Below are 24,130 nucleotides of genomic sequence, written 5' to 3'. Positions count from 1 at the left end.
ACAAACCATAAGTGACTCTTAATCTCACAAAACAAACTGAGGGTTGCCGGGGGGAGGGGGTTTGGGAGAAGGGGGTGGGATTATAGACATTGGGGAGGGTATGTGATTTGGTGAGTGCTGTGAAGTGTGTAAACCTGTTGATTCACAGACCTGTACCCCTGGGGATAAAAATATATGTTTATCAAAAATAAAAAATTTAAAAAAAAAAAACAAAACTCAGCTGGCCTGGATGGGATAACCCAAAGTGCGCTGCACTTCTCCAGACAAGCAAGTGACCTAGATACAGAGTGTATAAGCAGTGACCTGAAAAATGCTTAGGATACTTGAGGCAAATTTATTCACTCTTCTAGGAGGGCTTCCCTGACAAAAGTGAACATGAATTAACCTCTCTGAAAACAAGCTGGCTGGCACCACTTCTTTCTCCTGTCCCTTAGCATAATCTAACTTCAATAAATAGCACAGGGTCAACACTGGAGGTCTAAACCTTGTCTCACCTGTTCTTTGCTTTTCTCAAGCAAGTGTGGCTGAGAACCAGTGCACTGGGACCCTCTCCCAGAAGACCAGCAAAAACTCCACCACACAGCCCATTACACACCATGTCTACTGGCCATAAAGTTCTGCAAATCTTCAGCACTGGTGGAAATAGTATCAGGTTTTTTATAACAAGAAGACCAGAGCACACTTCATTTAAGACTCACCACACTCTGGCCAAGGTGCAAACACTCCCCACTGCAGGTAAGAAAAAAATGTGTAGAGGACTGACCTGATAAAGCAGTCATAACACAGCAGCAGAGTACATGCAACATACACAAGAGACAATTCCTGAAGAACAAGGCTCTGGACATTATATGACCTCTTCTTCATAAAGTCATTATTCGCAGGAGCAGGAAGCATAGCAGGCTTTCCTAGCATAGAGAAGATGACAAAGACCTAGACAAAATGCCAAATGGAGAAATTCATCCCAAAAGCAAGAAAAGGAAAACATAATCTCCAGGGACCTAATTGAAACAGATATAGGTGATATTCCTGATTCAGAACTTAAAGCAACAATTTTAAGGATACTAGCTGGACTTCAGAAAAGCATAGATGACATCAGGGAGATCAATGCCATAGAGATAAAGGAGCAAAAAATGAATCAGGTTGAAACGAAAAATGCAATAACCAAGATTCAAAACCAACTGGCTATAATGAACTCAAGGATAGAAGACTTCTTCCAAATAAATGATACAGAAAATAGAATTATGGAAAATAATGAAGCTGATCAAAAGTGGGAAATAAAAATCTTGCATCAGGAAAGTAGACTTAGGGAACCCCAGAACTACATGAAATGTAATAGCAATCATATCATAGGAATCTCAGAAAATGAGGAGAGAGAGAAAGGGGGGCAGGTTTATTTGAGGAAGTTATAGCTGAACATTTCCCTAATCTGGAGAATGAACAGAATTCCAAATCCAGGAAGCATACAGAACTCTCATCAAAATCAAGAAAAGCAGGCCAACACCAATATGTCTTTAGTTAAATTTGCAAAATATAGAGATTAAAAACAAATAAACGAACAAGCAAAAAATCAAGACTAAAAGCAACAAGGGAAAACAAGTCCCTAACTTACAAGAGAAGACAAATAAGGTTAACAGCACACCTCTTCATAAAAACATGGCAGACCAGAAGAAAGCTATCCCGCAAGCCTGTCATTAACAATAAAAGGAGAGATAATGATTTTCCCAGACAAACAAAAACTAAAGGAGTTTATGACCACTAAAACAGCCCTTCAAGAAATATTAATGGAGACTTGCTGAGTGGGAAAAAGACTAGAAGGGGACAGAGAAAATCTCCAGAAATAATGACAGAACAAGCGATAAGATGGCACTAAATTTACATATATCACTAATTACCCTGAGTGTAAATGAAACAAGTGCTCTAATCAAAAGACATAAGGTGTCAGAATGGATACAAAACCAAGACACATTTTACATGTTGCCTACAAGAGAATCATTTTAGACCTAAAGACACCCGCAGATTAAAAGTGAGGGGATGGAGAAATACTTATCATGTTAATGGACATCAAAAGAAAGCTGGAGTAGCTACACTTACATCAGATGAACTAGATTTTAAACTGAAGACAGTGACAAAAGATGAAGAAGGGGGGGCATCTGGGTGGCTCAGTGGGTTTGGCATCTGGCTCTTGATTTTGGCTCAGGTCATGATCACAGGGATGTGAGATCAAGCTGCAGGTTCTGAGCTGAGTGGGGAATATGCTTGAGATTGTCTCCCTTTCACTCTGCTCTCTCCCCCCTTGCACTTTCACTGTCTCTCAAACAGACAAATGAATAAATCTTTTCAAACAGAGATCAAGAAGGGCACTACATCATAATAAAGGGGTCTATGCAACAAGATCTAACAATTATAAATTGTTATCCTCCTGAATTGGGAGCATCCAATATACAAAGCAATTAATAACAAACATAAAGGAACTCATTGGTAATAATGCAATTATTCTAGGGGAATTTAATAGCCACTTACATCAATGGACAGGTCATCTAAGCAGGAAATCAGCAAAGAAACAATGACTTTGAAACACACACTGGACCAAATGGGCAGAAAAAATATATTCAAAACATTTCATCCTAAAGCAGCAGGATGCATATTTGTAAAGTGCACATAGGACATTCTTTAGAATAGATCAACTACTAGGTCATGAATTAGGCCTCAACAAGTATAAAAAACTGACATCGTAACATGTATGTTTTCAGACCACAATACTATGAAACTTGGAAATCAACCACAAGGAAATATTTAGAAAGACCACAAATATGTGGAGGATAAAGAACACCTTACTAGAGAATGTGAAGGTCATTCAAAAAATAGGAAATTAAAGAAGAAATTTTAAAAATACATGGAAATAAATGAAAGTAAAAACAGGAAGTTCTAAAATATTTTGGATGCAGCCAAGGTGGTAATAAGGGCGAACTATACAGTAATATAGGTCTACCTCAAAAAGTAAGGTAAATATCAAATATGCAACCTAACCCTACACCTAAAGGAGCTAGAAAGAGAAGAGAAAATGAGGTCTAAACCAAGCAGGGAAGGGAATTAATAATGACTGGAGCAGAAATAAAATATGTAGAAACAACAACAACAGAAACCAGTAAAACAGATCAACAAAACCAGGAGCTGCTTCTTTAACAAAATTAATGAAATTGATAAACCCTTAGCCAGACCTATCAAAAAGAAAAGGGAAAGGACCAAACAAATAAAATCATGAATGAAAAAGGAGATCAAAACCAACATCACAGAAATACAAACAATTATAAGAGTATATTATGAAAACTTTATGTCAGCAAATTGGGCAATTGGGAAGAAGCAGATAAATTACAAGAAACATATAAACCACCAAAACTGAAACAGGAAGAAATAGAAAAACTGAAAAGACAACCAGCAAAGAATTTGAATCACAAATCAGTATCTCCCCACGAAGATAAGTCCAGGGCCACATGACTTCTCTGGTGAATTCTACCAAACAGTTATTATTTTTAAAGATTTTATTTGTTTATTTGAGACAGGGAGAGCAAGAGAGAAAGAGAGTGAGGGAGAAAGTATGAGCAATGGAGATGGACATAGAGAGAGGGAGAAGCAGACTCCCCAGTGAGCAGAGAGACACCAGGCTGGATCCCAGGACCCTGAGATCATGACCTCTGCCAAAGGCAGATGCTTAACTGCATCTTCTACCCAAGGGCCCCTTCTACCAAACATTTAAAGAAGAATTAATACTCATTCTTCTGAAACTGTTTCAAAACATAGAATGGAAGTAAAACTTCTAAATTCATTCTATGAGGCCAGTATTGCCTTGATTCCAAAATGTGACAAAGACCTCACTAAAAAAGAGTATCACGGACCAATATCCCCTATGAATATGGATATAAAATTTCTCAACAAAATACAAACAAAATACTAGCAAATCAAATACAACAGTACATTGAAAGAATTATTCACTATGACCAAGTGGGATTTATTCATGGGCTACAGGGACAGTTCAATATTCGCCAACCAATCAATGTGATATAACACATTAAAAAAAGAAAGGATAAGAACAATCTCAATCAACAGATGTAGAAAAAGCATTTGACAAAGTATAACATCCATTCTTGATAAAAATCCTCAACAAAGTAGGGATAGAAGAAACATATCTCCATATCATAAAGTCCATATATGAAGGACCCACAGCTAATATCGTTCTTAATGGAGAAAACTGAGAGCTTTTCCTTTGGTCAGGAACAAGACAGGACATCCACTATCACCACTGTTAATTTAACATGGTACTATAAATCCTAGTTTCAGCAATCAGACACAAAAATAAAAGGCATTCAAGTTGGAAAAGAAGTCAAATTCTCAGTCTTCACAGATGATGTGATACTTTGTGTGGAAAACAAAAAGCCTCCACTCCAAAATTGCTAGGACGGATACACGAATTAAGTAAAGCTGAAGGATACAAAATCAAGGTACATAAATCTGTTGCATTTCTATACACCAATAATGAAGCAGCAGAAAGAGAAACCCATTTACAATTGCAACACAAACCATAAGATACCTAGGAATAAACCCAAGCAAGGAGGTAAAAAGATTTCTACTCTGAAAACTATATAACACTTATGGAAAAAAATGAAGGTAACACAAAGAAATGGAAAAACATTCCATGCTCATGGACTGGAAGAATAAATTCTGTTCAAATATCTATACTACCCAAAGCAATCTACACATTCGATGTAATCCCTATCAAAATATCACAGCATTTTTCAGTTAGAACAAATAATCCTAAAATTTGTATGTAACAGCAAAAGACCCTGAATAGCCAAAGAAATCTTGAAAAATAAAAGCAAACTGGAAGCATCACAATTCGACTTCAAGCTATATTATAAAGGTACAGTCATCAAGACATTATGGTATTGACACAAAAAGAGACACATAGATCAATGGAACAGAACACCCAGAAATGGACCCACAACAATGTGGTCAACTAATCTTTGACAAATCAGGAAAGAATATCCAATGGAAAAAAATGACAATTTCTTCAACAAATGGTGTTAGGAAAATGGGACAGCCATATGCAGAAAAATGAAACTGGACCACCATCTTTTACCATACATAAAAATAAATTCAAAATGAATGAAAGACATAAATGTAAGACAGGAATCCATCAAAATCCTAGAGGAGAACACAGGTAGCAAACTCTTTGACATTGGCTGTCACAACTTCTTACTAGACACGTCTCCTGATGCAAGGGGAACAAAAAAAAAAAATTAACCAATGAGACTTCACCATGATAAAAAGCTTCTGCCCAGTGAAGGAAACAATCAACAAAACTAAAAGGTGACTTTCAGAATGGGAGAAGATATTTTCAAGTGACATATCTGATAAAGGGTTATTATTCAAAATCTATAAAGAATTTATCAAACACCCAAGAAACAAATAACCCAGTTAAGGAATGGAAAAGCGAAGACATTTTTCCAAAGAAGACATCCAGATGGCCAATAGACACATGCAAAGATGCTCAACACATTACTCACTATCAGAAAAATACAAATCAAAACTACAATGACATATCATCTCACACATGTCAGAATGGCTAAAATTAACAAAAGAAGAAAAAACAGGGACAAGAATGTGGAAAAACTGTTGATGAAAATGCAAAGTGGTGCAGCCACTCTGGAAGAACATATGGAGGTTCCTCAAAAAGTGAAAAATGGAGCTACCCTATAAACAAGCAATTGCAATACTAGGTATTTAGTATTTAATTAGATAAAAATACTAATTCAAAGGGATACTTGCACCCTGATGTTTTAGTAACATTACCTACAATAGCCAAATTATAGAGACAGGTCAAGTGCCCACTGACTGATGAATGGATAAATAAGTTATGGTATATATAGGCAATGGAATATTGCTCATGCATAAAAAGAATGAAATCTTGCTATTTGCAATGATATGGATGGAGCTAGAGAATATTATGCTCAGTGAAATAAGTCAGTCAGAGAAAGATGTATACGTAATGATTTCACTCATATGTGGAATTTAAGAAACAAAACAAAAGAAGAAAGAGGAAAAAAGAGAGAGACAAACCAAGGATGATACTCTTAACCATAAAGGACAAAGTGATGGTTACCAGAGGGGAAGTGAATGGGAGGGATGGGTTAAATAAGTGATGGGGATTAAGGAAGGCACTTGTGATGAACACTAGGTGTTGTATGGAAATGTTGAATCACTATATTGTACACCTAAAACTAGTGTTATACTGTATGTTAACTAACTGGAATTTGAATAAAAACCTAAAAATAAAATATAGTTCCATACAATGACTTATATGCCTATGTTCAAAGAAACATTCATAGAAGCTGAAAAGTGAACACAACCTAAATGTTCATTAATTGTTCAGCAAATGAACAAAATGTGGTACACCCACACAATGAAAAACTATTTGTCTATAAAAGGGAAAGAAACAGTAGCATATGTTACAATGTGTACAAAGCCTCAAAACCATCATGCTAAGTTATATGCAAAGTCCTATAATGGCAAATCTATAGAAACAGAAAGTGGATTACTTGTTGCCTAAAGCTGTGGGTGAGAATGCAGATCAATCTAAATTGGGCATAAGAGCTCTTTGTGGGATGAGGAAATGTTCCCAAATTGTATTGGGGTGATAGTTGTACAGCTCTGTAAAGTAAAAGCACTGAATTGTGGCCACCAAAAATGGATGTTTTCTACTGTATGTAAATTACAACTCAATAGATCTGTTAAACATATATCCTCCAATGAATTTTTACTGTACTCAGAATTAAATCTAAATTCACAACACCGTCTGAGCCAAAGTCTAAGCTGTTTCTACTCTGTTCCTGTTTCTCCAGGAAATAAATGACATGTCAAAACCCTTGTGTAAAAGAAATAGATTTTTTTATGGAGTTTGTCAATTGAGGTACCCAGGAGGACTAAGGATGGGGTTAACGATGAAACAAAGAATGCAGACATGTCACCCTTGTACACAATTGTCTTTACTATGCTCTTCAGGCTTAGTATCTAATGCCCCACTTTCCATGCTCTGTCCAGTAACTGGGTAGTTTGGGCTAAGATTAAATTTCCCAAATCTACAGAATAGACATCATGCTAATTTCCTTCTATTCACATATTCTATCAATCAAGTGGACAAAGAAAGTTTATTAATCAAGTACCAGTTGTTCCAACTGTGTGCTGGATCCTGTGGGTGACTGATGAACAGAAATAAAATATAAAAGTGTGATCCAATGTAGAAAATAGAAAAAAAAAATGTAACCGTTATGGCTAAAATGGAAGCGGGACCACCAGAGTCCTTATTCTCTCTTCAAATCCAACTCTGACTCTATTAGTGGTTCATCATATACCTCCATGGAAATCCCAGGACTCCTCAGAACATATTTCAAAGCCACCAATAAAATTTATCCTCTTCATTTCAGAGATGAAGAAACAAATGTCCAAAAAAGGCAAAGAAGTAGCCCAAGAGAATGCAGCTATGGCCTTCTGGGTCCTCTAAATGTAGAGTTACACATGAAGCAATTTAAGATTCAGATAATTATATACACAAGAGCTTTCTGGAGACTGGCACAGTTTCATACTTTTCTCCATCATAGTGCTTTGGCCATGAGCAGGGTTCAGCAATTATATTTGGAGTGACAAAATGAAACCAAATAGGTAGTAAGTTTAGGGTATTGACTGAAATTTAAGTAGTCTCAAAGAAAGAAAGATATTACTGTGGGTGGGGGAAGATTTGATTCATTCAGGAACTGAATGAATGAATGCCAGGAACTGAGAAGCAATTGGGTGTTCATTAAAGTTCTGTTTAATAATAGTAGGGGTGTGTGTGTGTGTGTGCGTGTGTGTATTATGTACCAGCAATGGTGCTAAGCATTTTATATGTCATCTAATTTCCCCATCATGATAAAATGGATAGGTATGTTTAGCTTCATTTTTACAGATGAAAATTCTGAGGTTGAGAGAACTAAAGTGGCTTGTCAAAGATCACAAAGCCAGGAAGTGGAGACTTGTGAGCCTAATCAGCTTTTCCACCATACCAAGGAACTTTCCTCATATGATAGATCTCAAGTGATAGAAAATAAGGCAATGGAAGTAAATCTTGTCCTGGTTTAGACAGCAGTTTTCAGGGTGAAATAGGGAATATCATGGAACCTCCTGGAACCTTGGAAATTCTGCCTGAGAAGTAGAACTCCGTGTAGCCTCACACAGAGATCTCAGAAGACTCTGTGAGGTAGAATCTGTAACATATTTGGCTTTACGAAGAGAGGAAAGCATCCAAGTCATTAAAGATGTGATTTTATGTGGAAAGTATTGTAATGAAATCCTCCAAAGAGGATAAAGTGCACCAGATGTGGCTGCAAAATCACAGGAAATCCACAATATACTTCTTTTATTTTTAATCCACAATCACTGGGGTCATAGTCTTACCTAACTGTTGAACCAAGATACCTGAGCTCCCACAGCTATCCAAACAGAATCCTGAGTCAAAACAAAAACCAGTCATCTGGCTGACTTCTTTCCAATGGCTTTTCGCTGGCTAACATGGAGTAGGAAGTATAGAGAGGTTAATGGAATATCCATTCCTGGGCCAAACTTGGCAGGCTCATGTGTCATCCAGCTTTAGAGGTGACTTAGTCCTCACAAAACCCTTATTCACTCTTACTTACAGTGCTTACTTACTTGCAAACCTTAGCCCTTACTCACACAGAAAACTGCACAGATTTGTTGATGAGCTACAAAAATGGTGAGAAGTGGAGACTCAGAATATATTATGTAGGTATATCCTACCAGGTCTTATTAATGCAGTGGTTTTCAAGTGTGATCCCTGAAACAGCAGTAACACTATTGCCTGGGAACTTGTTAGAAATGCATATGCTTAGGCTCCACCCTGATCTACTGAATCAGAGACTCTGGAGATGGGACCCAGCAATCTATTTCAATGGTCCTCCAGGTAGAGTCTGATGCAAAACCAGTGTGTTAATGTTTGATAATCACTATGCTAATGTTTCAATGTAGGGGGTCAGAGAGAGGGACAGATGAAGAATGATACCAGATTTGGGGGTGGGGAGACATTTACTACTGATGGAGCAGACTAGGAAAGGACAATGTTGCAGTGGGAGTGAAACTGAAAATTCTGTTGGAGAATATTTGAGATGGCAGTGACACATCCAATGGGGTTGGTTAAGTGGGAAGTTGGATATATGAGTCCGGAACTCAGGGGAGAGTTCACAGCTATTCACCTTAATTCTAAGATCCTTGAGAACAAGTCTAATTCACCTTAATGGTCCCCACAGAATATACCAGTCTAGTGTATGACCCAGAACAAGTGGTAGATAAATGTCACTGAATGAAGAAAGGGGAGCAAGCTTTTCCTGCCTGCTCTAGTCTAGCTAGAATACTCCTTAAGCATCAAATGTTCTTCCATTTAATATTTATTTGCTCATCTGGGAAAACAGCTACTGTGAGAAAAGCAAATACCTTAGAACAGTTGAGTTTGAAGACTTTCTTACAGCTCACTAACAAATGTCAACTCTTTCCCATTCCCTTGGCTTGACTTGTCCATTCCTAAATTCCAGAGGTACCAGATCTCCTGTAACTGGCTATTGAGTGAGCACTAAGGTTGTGTCAGTTCTCAAGCCAGGTGACAGAGGAGCCTGCTGAAACTGCCACAGCAATGACTGAATGAAGGAAGGAATGAAAGGATATACATGCCAATTCAAAACTTGGTAACAGAATAACTTGTGTGCAACAATAAATCTCCCTATGGGAGCCCAAAAAGGTGGTGATCCATTTGGACTGCCAAATTTGGAAGGTTTTGGACAAGACCTATTCTAGGTCTACATTGAAGAATGAGTAGGAATTACAGGGTTGGAATGAGGGAAGGGCATTCGAAAAGGAGGGATTTACAATGGCAAAGGCCTGGGGGAGTGAAAGTGTGTAAGAGAGCAAGGATAGTTCATATAGATAAAAGATAGGTTGAATGAAAGGAAGTAGTAGCAGATAAGATTGGAAATGTGGATGTGGGCCAGACTGGCGAGACGGGGCCCTGATCTTTCGGCTCTGGGGCTAGAGATTGGGGCACCACCATTTTTGTTTTCATCCCTAAAGCAGCTCAGAAAGCCTTCAGGGAACAAAGCCACATAAAGCAACCTGGAGCAGCTTACACTGAGCCCAGCCCCCTGGAAAGGAGCAGTGCAACTCCACCCAGGCAAACACACCTGAAATTCAGTGCAGCGGGTCCCTCCCAGAAGACCAGCAGGAACATCAGGCAAATACCAAGGTTCCAGAACACACAGAACTGCAACACTCCAGCATTAGGGGAAAATAGTACATAGAATTTGAGGTTTTCCCTTCATGATTGTTTTAAAGTTTAAATTTTCCTATTCTTTTTTCCTTTCCAATTAGTTTGTTATTTTATCAACACTTTGTTTTTTAAGTCTTTTTTTAATTTCAGTTTTACCTTTACATTTTATAGATATAGTCTTCATTTTTTGCTTCCTTTCAACGTATTCAAATTATCTAGTTAGATAGATAGATAGATAGATCCCTGTAAAAAAACAGTATGGAGGCACTCAGTTGTCCTCCATTGGGGTGGTGTGAAATGGGAACAGGCACAATCCCAGGACCACTCTTAGTGCCAGGATCTTACAAAAGGCAGTAACGTAAGACCCTCAGACTCCCCCTGGGAGGACTGCTGTGGGCATGCACCACACATTCTGCAGAGTTTGACATGCAAGAAAGTGAAGACATTTTATCCCAGAGGGTTTACTAAATAAAGGAGACTGCAATCTCTCAACTCTGGAGCTGGAGAATGGGTCACGGCCATTTTCGTTTTTATCCTCTAAACAGGTGAGGAAAGCCTTCAGGAAACAAAAGCCACACAGAGGACCAGATCATATTTAGCCCATCCCCCTGGCAAAGGGATGGTACAGAGCTGTCCAGGGAAAGATACGTGAGAAGTACCACAGAAGGCCCCCCCCCCCCCCCGAGAAGATCAACTGGAAGAACAGGTGCAGGATATAAAATCAATGCACACAAACCAATTGCATAGCTATATAATAACAACGTGATCGAAGAGAGAGAAATCAAAGAATTGATTCCATTTACAATTGCACCAAAGACTGTAAGATACCTAGGAATAAAAGTAACCAGAGAGATAAAAACTACAGATTGTTTATGAAATAAATTGAGGAATACACAAAGAGACAGAGAAACATTCCATGCTCATGGGTTGGAAGAACTAATGTTATTAAAATGTCTATGCTGCCTGGCGTAATCTACACATTCAAAGCATTCCCTGTCAAAATACCATGTGCCATTTTCACAGAGGTAGAACAACAAATCTAAAATTTTAATGGAACCAGAAAAGACCCTGAATCACCAGGGGAAGTTTGAAAAATAAAACCAAAGCTGGGGGGCATCACAATGCCTGACTTCAAGCTATATTACAAAGCTGTGACCATCAAGACAGCATGGTACTGTCACAAAAAAACAAACACATAGGTTAAAGGAACAGAAGAGAGATCAGAAATGGAACCTTTAGTCTATGGTCAACTAATCTTCAACAAGGCAGGAAAGAATATCCAATGGAAAGGGACAGTTTCTCCAATAAATGGTGCTGGGAAAATTGGACAGCCACATGCAGAAGAATGAAACTGACCATTCTCTTACAACATACACAAAGGTAAAACTCAATATGGATGAAAGACCTAAATGTGAAACAGGAATACATCAAAATCCTAGAGAAGAACACAGGCAGCAACCTCTTCGACCTTGGCCACAGCAACTTCTTGCAAGACACGTCTCTAAAGGCAAAGGAAACAAAACCAAAAATGAACTATTGGGACTTCACCAAGATAAAACTTTTCTGCACAGCAAAGAAAGAGTCAACAAAACTAAAAAGCAATCTATAGAATGGGAGAAGATATTTGAATATGACACATCACATAGAGGGCTGATATCCAAGATCTATAAACAACTTATCAAACTCAACACCAAAAAACAAATAATCCAGTCTAGAAAAGGGCAGAAGACATGAACAGACATTTCTCCAAAAAAGACAAAAATGACAAACAAAGACCTGAAAAATGCTCAAGATCACTTGTCATCAGGAAAGTACAAATCAAAACTGTAATGAGTTACCACCTCACACTAAATGAGTTAGCACCTCACACTAGTCAGAATGGCTAAAATTAACAATATAGGAAAGAACAAATATTGGCGAGGATGCAGAGAAAGGGGAGACCTCTTACACTGTTGGTGGGAATGTAAGCTAGTACAGCTACTCTGGAAAACAGTATGGATGTTCCTCGTGAAGTAAAAAATAGAACTACCCTATTATCCAGTAATTGTACTACTAGGTACTTACACCAAAGATAGAAATGTAGTGGGGGCACCTGTACCTCAATGTTTATAACAGCAATGTCCACAATAGCCAAATTGTGCAAAGAACCGAGATGTTGACAGATGAATGGATAGAGCAGTGACATACATATACAACGGACTATTACTCAGCCATCAGAAAGGATGAATACTTACAATTTACATGGATGTGGATGGAACTAGGTGGTACTATGCTGAGCAAAGTAAGTTGATCAGAGAAAGATAATTATCATATGGCTTCACTCATATGTGGATTATAAAAAATGGCACACAGGGTTGTAGGGGAAGGGAGGGAAAACTGAATGGGAAGTCAACAGAGAGGGAGAAAAATCATGAGAGACTTAACTACACGAAAGAAAGTGAGGTTTGGTGAAAGGGAGGTTGGTAAGGGGAAGGTTCAGTTGAGTGATGGACATTAAGGAAGGCACATGATTTGATGAGCACTGAGTGTTATACTCAACTGATTTCTTAAAATAAGACAATGACATTTGTCATATCAATTGACTCTTCCTTTCATGAAAGATGTCTCTGTGGTATGTAATGCTGTTTGATACCATTTTACCCACAGACGTTCTTTCAGAATTGGAGTGAATCCTCCCAAACACTGCTGTTACTTTAACAACTAATATTTATATATTATTCTAAATCTTTTGTTGTTATCTCAACAATCTTTACAGCATCTTCACCAGGAGTAGATTCTATCTCAAGAAACCATTTTCCTTGCTCATCCAAGAGAAGCAACTCCTCATCTGTTAAGGTTTTATCAAGAGATTGCAGCAATCCAGTAAAATCTTCAGATTCTACTTCTAATTTCAGTTCTGTTATTTCTACTACATCTGCAGTTACTTCCTTCATTGAAGGCTTGTACCCCTCAAAGTCATTCAGGAGGGTGCACTTAATTTCATAAACACTTGTCAATGTTGATATTTTGACTACTTTCCATGAACCATGACTGTTCTTAATGACATCTAGAACGAACATTTTCCAGAAGGTTTCGATTTACTTTGCCCAGATACATCAAAGGAATCATCATATGGCAGCTATACCCTTAGAAAATGTATTTCTTAAAGGTGGAATTACTCCTTAATCCATAGGCTGCATAATGGATGCAGTGTTTTCAGAAATAGAAACAACATTAATTTTGATGTTTGTTTCCATCTAAGCTCTTGGATGGCCAGGTGCCAATGAGTAGCAAAATTTTGGAAGGAATCATTATTTTTTCCTTAATATTAGGTCTCAACAGTAAGCCTGGGAGGAGGGGCAAGATGACAGAGAAGTAGCAGACCCTGTTTCAACAGGTCCCCTAACGTGAACTAAATATCTACCAGAACTCTCTGAAGACCCATGAAATCAGCTTGAGATGTAAGATTATCTTCTGGATCTCTAAGGGCGCAGAAGACATGAGTGGAGAAGTAAAGGGGAATGAGAACACTCAGACAGATATTGGAGGATAAACAGAAGGGGGAGGGAGCCACCAGAAGTGACCCATTGGAAAGTAATACCCCAATAAGAAAGTGCCCAGTGACTGGGGAGCAGCATTAACTTGGAGTCTAGTTAAAAGCACTCAAAAAGAGCAAAAGATCTTAAGGGGCACCTGGTGGAATCAGATGGTCATGGGCACGTGCCTTAGCCAATGATCCCAAGATGGTCACCAATGGAGACCACCTGTGCCAGAGAGAGTCCGGCAGGGCCTCCAGTCCCTGGGCCCTGAGCCTGAGACTTTCTGCTGCTTACACCACTGCTCAGCTGGGTGCACTCCCGCCCATGCCTAAGAGAGCCTGATGTGAGGGCCGGCTGGCACTCTCTAGGATGGCAGCCTTCGATGACTAGCTGTGCCTGAGAGAACCCAGCAGTATCTCCAGTCTGGATCCCTCAGCCGACAGCCTTCCCTGACTCGTGCAACTACTGGGTCTGAGCAAGCTCGGTGTGGGCCTGGACTCCAGACAGCAGTTCCAGCAAAGGCAGCAACCAGAAACAGGCTCCCTGGACCAATATTGCTCCTGGTTTTAGTGGCATGGGGGTGCAGAGACAACTGGGGGCCTTCAGGTGACCACTGGGATGGTGGCTGGGGGTTCACACCATCTGTGGGAGGTTGCATTGTTCAGTGGACTTTGCAGAGGGGGAGTCTGTGTGTTCTGGATCACCCAGAGGGGAACATTCTGAGGATTTTCTTGGAGGCAGAGGTCTGGGTGCAGACAGATTCTTTCTTTGCTTTGATCCTCGGAAAAGCCACAAAACAAAGAACAAAAACCTGAAAAACCGTTTTCTACAGAGCCCAGCCCTTTGATAACCTGCAGGGTAACTCAACCAAGCAAGACTGACTGACAGGAGAATGAAGCAGCAGGTACCTCCCCCAGAAGACAAGCCAAAAGAACAAGAAGGCAACCACCACAGGGTACCCATAAAGCATAAACCCCAACATCAGGAGGAAACAACATATTAAGCTCTGGTATCGCCCTAAAATCTGTATATTTCATAGATACAACTTATATAATTTTTAATCTCACAATTCTTGTTCTTTTAATTTTTTTAACCTACTTACCATTAAAGCTAGAGGTTTAATACAACATATTCCTTAATAACCTTTTAAGTTGAACTTTTTCATACATATACCTATGTATCTTTTTCTTTTTAAAAATATACATATAGATATAAGCTTCAAGGTAATCATTTTTCCCTATTCAATACTACCACTATATATAAACCAGTTTCAATTTCCCTGTATCTTTGGAAAGTTGAGTCCTTTGACAAAGATATTAAGATACACCCAGGAAGAAATGAAATAACCTTCCTTGCCCACATCGAGGATTTATAACCACCCTTGCATTTTATTCTTCTGTCAGTGTTTATGTGTATTTGTTGTTGTTCTGGTATTATATAAATCTTATTCTTGGGTTCATGTTGGCTGGGTTCTTCTTTTTTTCTTGTCATTTACTTTTGTCATCTTTTTGTTTGTTTGTTTTTGTTCATATACCTTATAAATCATACTTTTAGGGCTCATTTTGGCTGATTTTTCTCTTTCTCTCTCTATTTTTTTTTTCCTTCTTGGTAATGACTTCCGATTACTCTGAAACTTTCCAGGGTGCACCTTGCCTAGATCGTGGTTGATATACTCAGCTTTACAACCCCTCAACCACCTCTCATCAAAATGAACACCCAACAGAGGAAAAATTCAGAGACTGTGCCCTCTGCCACAGAACCACTGGATATGGATATAAACAGTATGTTGGAAAGGGAATTCAGGGTAACAATTATCCAGGCAATGGCTAGGTTGGAGAAAACCATGAGTGATAACATAGAGTCTCTAAGGGCAGAAGTGAGAGCTGATCTGGCAGAAGTTCAAAATGCTATCAATGAGATCCAATCTAATCTAAATACTCTAACAGCTGGGATAACTGAATCAGAAGATAGAAGGACAAACTGATAGAGAAAAAGGATCAGAAGGAGGCCTAGAACAAACAGTGTAGAAGCCACACAAACAGAATTAGGGAAATAAATGATGCCATGAAACATTTCAATGTCAGAATTATTAGGCTCCCTGAGGGGGTGGAGAAAGAGAGAAGACTAGAAGATATAGTTGAACAAATTCTGAACATGAAAATTTCTCCATTCTGGGGAGTGGAATAAATGTTCATGTCCTAGAGGCAGAAACACCTCCCAAGATCAACAAATCTAGAAAGACCTCCAGAAACTTGACTGTGATGTTCACAAATCATAATTTTAGAAAACAGGTCCTAAGGGCAACTAGGGGGGAAGAGATTCCTTATGTACAGAGGAAGGTCCATCAGAATAATGTCAGACCTGTCCACAGAAACCTGACAAGCCAGGAAGGGCTGGCAAGACATACTCAGGGCACTAAATGAGAAGAACATGCAGCCAAGAATACTTTATCCAGCAAGGCTGACATTCAAAATTGATTGAGATAAAGAGCTTCCAAGACTGGCAATGGTTAAAAGAGTATGTGACCACCAAGCCGGCACTATTAAGAGGGGTTCTATAAAAAAAGAAAGAATACAAGAGTGACATAGAACAGAAATTTACAAAGACAATCTATAGAAACAAGGACTTCACAGGCAACACAATATCAATAAAAACTTATCTTTCAATAATCACTCTCAATGTGAACAGCCTAAATGCTCCCATAAAACAGCACAGGGTTGAAGACTGGATAAAACGACAGGACCCATCCACATACTGTCTACAAGAGACACATCTGGAACCTAACCATTCATCAAGACTGAAATTGAAGGGATGGAGAACCATCTTTCATGCCAATGCACCTCAAAAGAAAGCTGGGGTAGTGATTCTTAGATAAATTAGATTTTAAGCTGAAGACTGTAGTCAGAGATACAAAAGGAGACTACATCATTCTTAAAGGGTCTATCCACTAAGAAGATTTAACAATTGTAAATATTTATACCCCCAAAATAGGAGCAGCCAACTATGGAAGCCAACTGTTAACCAAAATAGTCATAATTACATGAATACATTAATTGTAGGGGTACCTTAACATGCCACTCTCAATAACACACAGATCATCCAAGCAGAAAATCAATAAAGAAACAAGAGCATTGAGTGACACATTGGACCAGATGTACCTCATAGATATACACAGAACAGCTCACCCTAAAACAACAGAATGCTCATTCTTCTTGAGCACACATGGAACTTTCTCCAGAATAGACCACATACTGGGTCAAAAATCAGGGCTCAACTTATACCAAAAGACTGAGATTAATCCATGCATATTCTCAGACCACAACGCTTTGAAACTGGAACACAAGAAAAGTTTTGGAAGGAATTCAAACACTTGGAAGCTAAAGACCATCCTGCTCAAGAATGTTTGGATCATCCAGAAAATCAAATAAAAACATAAACAAGTCATGGAAACCAAAGGGAATGAAGACACATTGGTCAAAAACCTATGGTTTACAGTAAAGGCAATCCTAAGTGTAAATACATAGCCATACAAGCCTCACTCAAAAAAAAAAAAAAAAAAAAAAAAAAAAAACCAAAAAAATTTAAACAAAACAAACCTCTTTACACATTAAAGAACTGGAAAATCAACCACAAATTAAGCCAACCCCATGCACAAGAAGGGAAATAATTAAGAAACTAGACTTAAATGAATAATTTAAATTAATTTTTAAAAATTAAGAAACTAGAGATACAGTAGAAAACATCAATGAAGCTAGAAGCTGGTTCTTTGAAGGAATCAATAAGATTGATAAGCCACTGGCCAGACTAAGTCAAAAGAAAGAGACAGGACACAAATTAATAAAATTATGAATGAAAGGGGAGAGATCACGACTAACACCAAGGAAACAGAAACAATCATCAGAAATTATTATCAACAATTACATGACAATAAGTTAAACAACCTAGAAGAAATAGATGCATTTCTGGAAACCTATAAACTTCCAAGATTGAAACAGGAAGAAATTGACAACATGAATAGACTGATATCTAGTAATACTAGTTTCTTTTTTTTAGATTGAAGCAGTGATCAAAAACATCTCAAAAAACAAAAGCCGAGGACCTGACGGATTCCCTGGGGAATTCCACCAAACATTCAAAGAAGGGATCTGTATTTGAGGAACTACAGAACACTAATGAAAGAAATTGAAAAAGACAAAAAGATGGAAACGTATTACATGCTCATGGATCAGAAGAATAATCATTGGGTGCGCCTGGTGGTGGGTATTAAGAAGGGCACATATTGCAGGGAGCACTGGCTGTGGTGCATAAACAATGAATCTTGGAACACTGAAAAAATAAAATTAAATTAAAAAAACAGTAGGGTTAAAATATGCAGTAAGCTATGTTGTTAACAGATGTGCTCTCATCAAGGCTTGTTGTTCCATTTATGGACCACAGGCAGAATAGATTCAGAATAGATTCACAATAATTCTTTTTTTTTTCTTTTTTTAAAGATTTATTTATTTATTTGACAGACAGAAATCACAAGGAGGCGGAGAGGCAGGCAGAGAGAGAGAAGGAAGCAGGCTCCCCGCTGAGCAGAGAGCCCAATGTGGGGCTCGATTCCAGGTCCCTGGGATCATGACCGGAGCTGAAGGCAGAGGCTTTAACCCACAGAGCCACCCAGGCGCCCCCCCCCCTTTTTTTTAAGATTTCATTTATTGGTTTGATAGAGAGAAAGACAGCAAGAGCAGGAACACAAGTAAGAGGAATGGGAGAGGGAGAAGCAAGCTTCCCACTGAGCTGGGAGCTAATGCAGGGCTCGATCTCAGGACCCTGAGATCATGACCTGAGCCAAAGGCAGATGCTTAATGACTGAGCCACCCAGGCACCCTGATTCAGAATAATTCTTAAGGGCACTAGAATCTTCAGAACAGTAAATGAGCCTTGCCTTCAACTTTAAAGTCACCAGTTGTATCAGCCCTTAACAAGAGAGTCAGCCTATTTGAAGCTTTCAAACTAGTCACTGACTTCTCTCTAGCTATAGAAGTCTTAGAAGACATCTACTTCCAATATAAGGCTATTTCATTTACACTGAAAATCTGTTGTTTAGTGTGCTCACATTCATTAATTATGTTAGCTACATTTCTGGATAACTTGTTGCAGCTTCCACATCAGTACTTGAGCTGCTTCCCCTTATACTTCTCTGTTATGGAGAAGGCTTCTTTCCTTAAACCTCATGAACCAGCCTCTGCTAGCTTCAAACTTTTCTTATGTAGTTTTCTCACCTCTCTCAGCCTTCACAGAAATGAAAAAGTTTAGGGTCTTGCTCTGGATTTGGATTTGGCTGGAGGGAATGTTGTGGCATATTTTAGGTTCTATCCAGACCACTAAAACTTTCTCCATATCAGAAATAAGGTTGTTTTGCTCCCTTATCATTCACTGGAGCAGCATTTTCAACTTCTTCAAGAACTTTTCCTTTGCATTCCCAACCTCATTTACTGTTTGTCACAACAAGCCTAGCTTTTGGTCTATCTCAGCTTTTGACTTGCCTTCAATAAGTTTATTAATTAGTTTTTTATTTAAAGTGAGAGATGTATTTCTCTCTTGAACACTTAGATATCACTGTAGACTTATTAATTGGCCTAATTTCAATATTGATATGTCTCATGGAACAGGAAAGTTCAAGGAGTTGGAGAAAGATGGAAAACAATTGGGCAGTTGAGCAGTCAGAACAGACATTTACTGATTAAGTCCATCATTTTATATGGGTGCAGTTCAGGGCAACCTGAAACAATTACAATAGTACATCAAAGATTACTAACCACTGATCACCAAAACAAATATAATAATAATGAAAAAAGCTAGAAATATTACAAGAGTTACCAAAATATAACATGGAGACTTTAAGTGAGCAAATGCTATAGTAAAAATGTCACACAAAATCTTGCTTGATGCAGAGTTGACACAAACCTTTAATCTGTAAAAACAAATCAAAACTATCTGCAAAGTACAATAAAATAAGGTACCCCTGTTTATACTTCCAAAATGTGTTTTCCTTTCTTAAGTGAGGAAAACTTATTGTGTATAGATATGCATGCACTAAGACCTGGGTGAATGTGTGCATATGAATGGCATGTGCAGGATAAGGAGATATTAGTATGCATTTGAGGAGCTGGTGAAGGGCTCTACTTCATCTAGTGGTGGTTGCACCTTGTCTGCCTCATAGCTTATTTTCTTCCCTCTTCTCCATCTCCTTTCTTTTGTTCTAATCTCCTCATCCCCTTTCTACATATCTGCATGCTCCCTTACCACCAATTGAAAGCCTAATGAATGGGCTGGCAAAACAGATCAGTGTGAGATTTGGGGCCTGTGGTCTGAAGCACAGCATTGGGAGTGTGGTTGAGATTGGGAGGAAGGACAGGGCTGGATATGTGGTCAGAGTCAGGAGTGGGGAATGGCCTGTGGTTGGAAAATCTATTCCTAAAACATTTTCCATTTCAAATTCTACCATCGGTATGCATGAACACTGAGTATGAATGTGTTTATTTCTGGTCCTGGTCTGAGGGTCTGTCTAGCTTCTAGCTTGTCTTAATTAGTTCTTTTGGTGATGTTGCCATAATCACTGCTACTTAAGCTCAGAAGTGACATTATTATTATTTTTTAACAGAAACAGGCTGCTCTGATCATAACTTCTAGGGATTTGAGACTGTAAATAATAGTTAATGTATCAGCATTTGTTAAAATATGTATGCCAGGTGAATGGGAGAGTATATTCTCTCTTCCTTTCCTAGCTCTATGACCATAAATAGGTTATATTACTTCTCTGAACCTCAGTGTCCTTACTGTATAATGGGGATAATAATTCCTACCACAGATTTTCACTAGGAAGAATAAATATAAATGAGCCAAGAGCTCTGAAATTAGATGATCAACAACAAATGTGAGCTCCTTTCTCCAGTTCCTTCTACCCCTTCCCCTACACTACTTCTTTCCCCCTCCCATACATGTTTACCTTTCCCATGTGTGAACATAAAATATGTATTTATAGTACTTTCCCCACTTTAAATTCTTAAACCAACTGATGTAATCTCTGTATATTACTGCAAAATTGTCTAAAGCAAACTAATTTAAATGACTTTTGGGCATACATATTTAGAATTGTTATGTCTTCTTGGTGGCTTGACCCTTTCTCATTATGTAATATCCCACTCTGTTCCTGGGATTTGTCTTTGCTCTGAAATCTGCTTTATTAACATTAACATTAACATAGCTGCTCCTGGTTTCTTTTAATTAAAGTTTCCATAGTAATTTTTCCCCAACTTTTACTCTCAGCTTACCTATATCATTATATCTGAAGTGCATTTCTTTATAGATAACATATGGTTAAATTTTTTTAATCCACTCTTTCACATCAGTGTATTTAGACCATTTATATGCACATAATTATTGATATGTTAAGGCTCAGCCTGCCATTTTAGTTACCTGTTTGTTCTTCTTGGTTTTAGTTTTTGTTTTAGTTTTTAGTTTTAGTTTTTGTTTTTGTTTGTTTTGGTTTTGTGCCCTGCTTTTCTGTGGGTAGCTTGAACACTTTTTAAAATTCCATTTTGACTTATCTATAATGTTTTTGAATGCATGCATCTCTTTGTACAGTTTTTAGTGTTTCTTCTTATTACATTATGCATGCATAATTTATCACAGTCATCTAATGTCATCATTGTATCAGCTCAAGTGAAATATACAAACCTCACCTCCCTTTACACTCCTCTATTTGTGACATGAATATCTTAAATGTTTACATACACTGAGAACCACATGAGACAGTATGATAACTTTTGATGCAGTCATCAAGCATAATTCAGACAACTCAAGAGGAAAAGACTTCTTTTGTATTTACCCATGCTTTTTCTCACTGTATTCTTCCTTGTAAATGTCCTTTTATTGTTTATTTTGTATTTGAGGAACTTACTTTAGACATTCTTATAAAGTAGACCTCCTATTGATAAATTCCCTGCTTCAATTCATTTCAGAATGTCTTGATTAATCCTTTTATTCATATAGGACATTATCACTGGATATAGGATGTTGGGTTTCATTTGGAATTTCATTCAGGGTTCATGATTCTCTTCCTTCAATACTTGGAAAATTTGTGTCACTTTCTGCTAGGACCTCATCACTGACTGATGGGAAATCTGTTATTGTCTTCTAAAATTTTTCCCCTGAAGGTATAGATAAAGTGTTGTTTCTTTTTTGTTGCTTTCTAAATCTTTTATTTGCCCTTTGTTTAGAAGGTTGATTATGATGTGTCTTGGTGTGAATTTTTTCACATTTTCCTGAGAGTGTTTGCTTTGCTTGTTGAATCTGGAGTTCACGTTCTTTGCTCAATTTGAGAAGTTTTAGCCACTATTTCTTTAAGTACCTTCCTAGTCCTGATTCTTTCTCAGGACATTTGCAGAAATAATCAATAGTGGGTCAATGAACTGTGTACACCAGGTGCTCAATAAATAATAGTTCCCTTCCCTTTATACCCTTGTAAAAGTAGAGATGCAACCTTTCAAAGGACAAAAAAAAAGCTCAAATGCTTCCTTATACTCACATGTGTGAGTCTCATCAAAGACATTTACTCCAAGGGTTAAGCTTCTTGTTCCAAGGTCTTATTTCTTAAAGAGGCACACTTGATATCCACATCATTTCCCCTAGGTTCCATGAAAGCACTAAAGGGAAACTGTCCAACCCAGTCCACCCTCAGAATGAGGGTGGAAGCTGGGGTCCTGGATGGGGGACTTGTTCTGGCAAAGCAGAGTAGGTGAAGGAAAACCTGCTACCAGCCCAAACAGTTCACTTACCTGACTACACTGTGTTCTGAGCAAGAACAACATCATCGCCTTGCCACAAGCTGCGCCTGGAAGGAAAGGGTCAGGACGCAGGCAACTCCCACTTTGTTGGCCTGCGCTTCACCTCTGGCGCCTCAAAGCTGCAGCTGAGCTCCCACCATCTGGCACAGCAACCACCTCCTCCGTCTCCATTGCTCCCACCCCCCTTACAGAGCAACGGGTAGGAGAGGAAGAAGGTGGTGAATGTGTGAATGCAAAAAATAATCACGCGCAAGTGCTAGCGGTCCTACTAGCCCCAGCCTGCCAGATACTTCTGCATCCTCAGCTCTCAGTCCCTGGCGGCCACCACCAGCCCAAATGCGCTGTTGCTCTCAAAAGGCTAGGCTGAGCTCTAGGTCCTGAAGTTAATGAAGCTGAAAAAATTCTTTACTCGGAAAGAGAAAGGAGTCACATACACCACGGAGCCAACAAACACTAAATAAATAAATAAATAAATAAATAAATAAATAAATAAATAAATAAATAAATATTTTTGAAAAATGGATCTAAGAATGCCGTCCCCCCAACTCCCACTCCAAGATGAAAAAAGCTGTCTTGGAACGACCACCACCACCACTACCACCACCCACAGCCCACTCCCACTCCACCCATGCCGTGTTCTCCCCAACCCCCGTGTGTCTCCATCTGGCTTTCTCTCTGACATCTGGCAAATGGTCTCTCTTGGTCAGACTCTCCGCTTGGTTCAGTTCCGACACTTTCCCCCCTCCTTCCCATCCTTGAATTCCGTGAGTCTGTTCCTTTCCCGCCCCTCTCCACAAGTAGCTTAACAATAGATACTTTCTGTTGGTAACTCCGCTCTATCCCTCCCGCAGCGGGGGGATTCTGGGGGCCTCAAGGGGTCTGAGGGGGCGCTGCAATGTTCCGCTTACCTGATCTCTTTAATGCTTTCCAATTTACACATGATTTCTTGCTCATCTGCCATGCTTTTCACTCTCAATTTCAGGTCCCGAGAAATGTACAAACACACACGACCAGGGATACAATAGACACGGCGCAACCAACGCCTTCGGGCATGGGGCTCTGAGTCTGTGCGGTAGGGATTCAAAGCAGCCTTGGGAGCTGTAGTCCGCAGCTCCAGGACTAGCCAGGCAGCCCACGGAGGAGCGGGACTACAAATCCCAGAAGGCCAAGCGAGATATGCCAGTTTCTCTTCCTGCAGTCACATTTTAGATTAATTTGTCACGGATAATTGTGTCAAAGGTTGTGAGGTGTTCAAGGGAATTAGGCTATTCGACTGGCCCCTGCGGAAAAAATGGGAAAAAATACCTCAGAAGGCAACTGCAGAGATAAGAGACACACTCACTCACACCCTTCCTGGGGCCCCTATGCCTACACACTCCCAAAAGGTAACCAGGAGTCCCTAATTGGTGGATGCTGTC

At 38.9% G+C, this 24,130-nt stretch overlaps 1 protein-coding gene across 3 annotated transcripts in view; it reads right to left on the bottom strand.

Annotated features, from left to right (window-relative positions):
* The window catches only part of ZC4H2 (zinc finger C4H2-type containing), a 68,812-nt gene extending 45,014 nt beyond the window's left edge, over positions 1-23,798 (bottom strand). The window contains exons 1-2 of one of the 3 annotated variants that reach the window (XM_059386212.1): positions 23,621-23,710; positions 22,704-22,759 (exon numbers count right to left, since the gene is read on the bottom strand). Coding sequence is in view for 2 of the 3 variants with exons in the window: in XM_059386214.1 (XP_059242197.1) it covers positions 23,621-23,673 (53 nt within the window). In the remaining variant the exon portion in view is untranslated. Of the gene's footprint in view, positions 1-22,703; positions 22,760-23,620 lie in introns of all 3 variants that reach the window. The other 2 variants (XM_059386214.1, XM_059386213.1) reach the window with 2 other exon arrangements.
* Positions 23,799-24,130: the final 332 nt, after the last annotated feature.

This window comes from Mustela nigripes, chromosome X, assembly GCF_022355385.1.
Source record: "Mustela nigripes isolate SB6536 chromosome X, MUSNIG.SB6536, whole genome shotgun sequence".
Lineage (NCBI taxonomy): Eukaryota > Metazoa > Chordata > Mammalia > Carnivora > Mustelidae > Mustela > Mustela nigripes.
The sequence above is the reverse complement of the archived record's forward strand: the minus strand, read 5'-3'. Positions and strand labels throughout refer to the sequence as shown.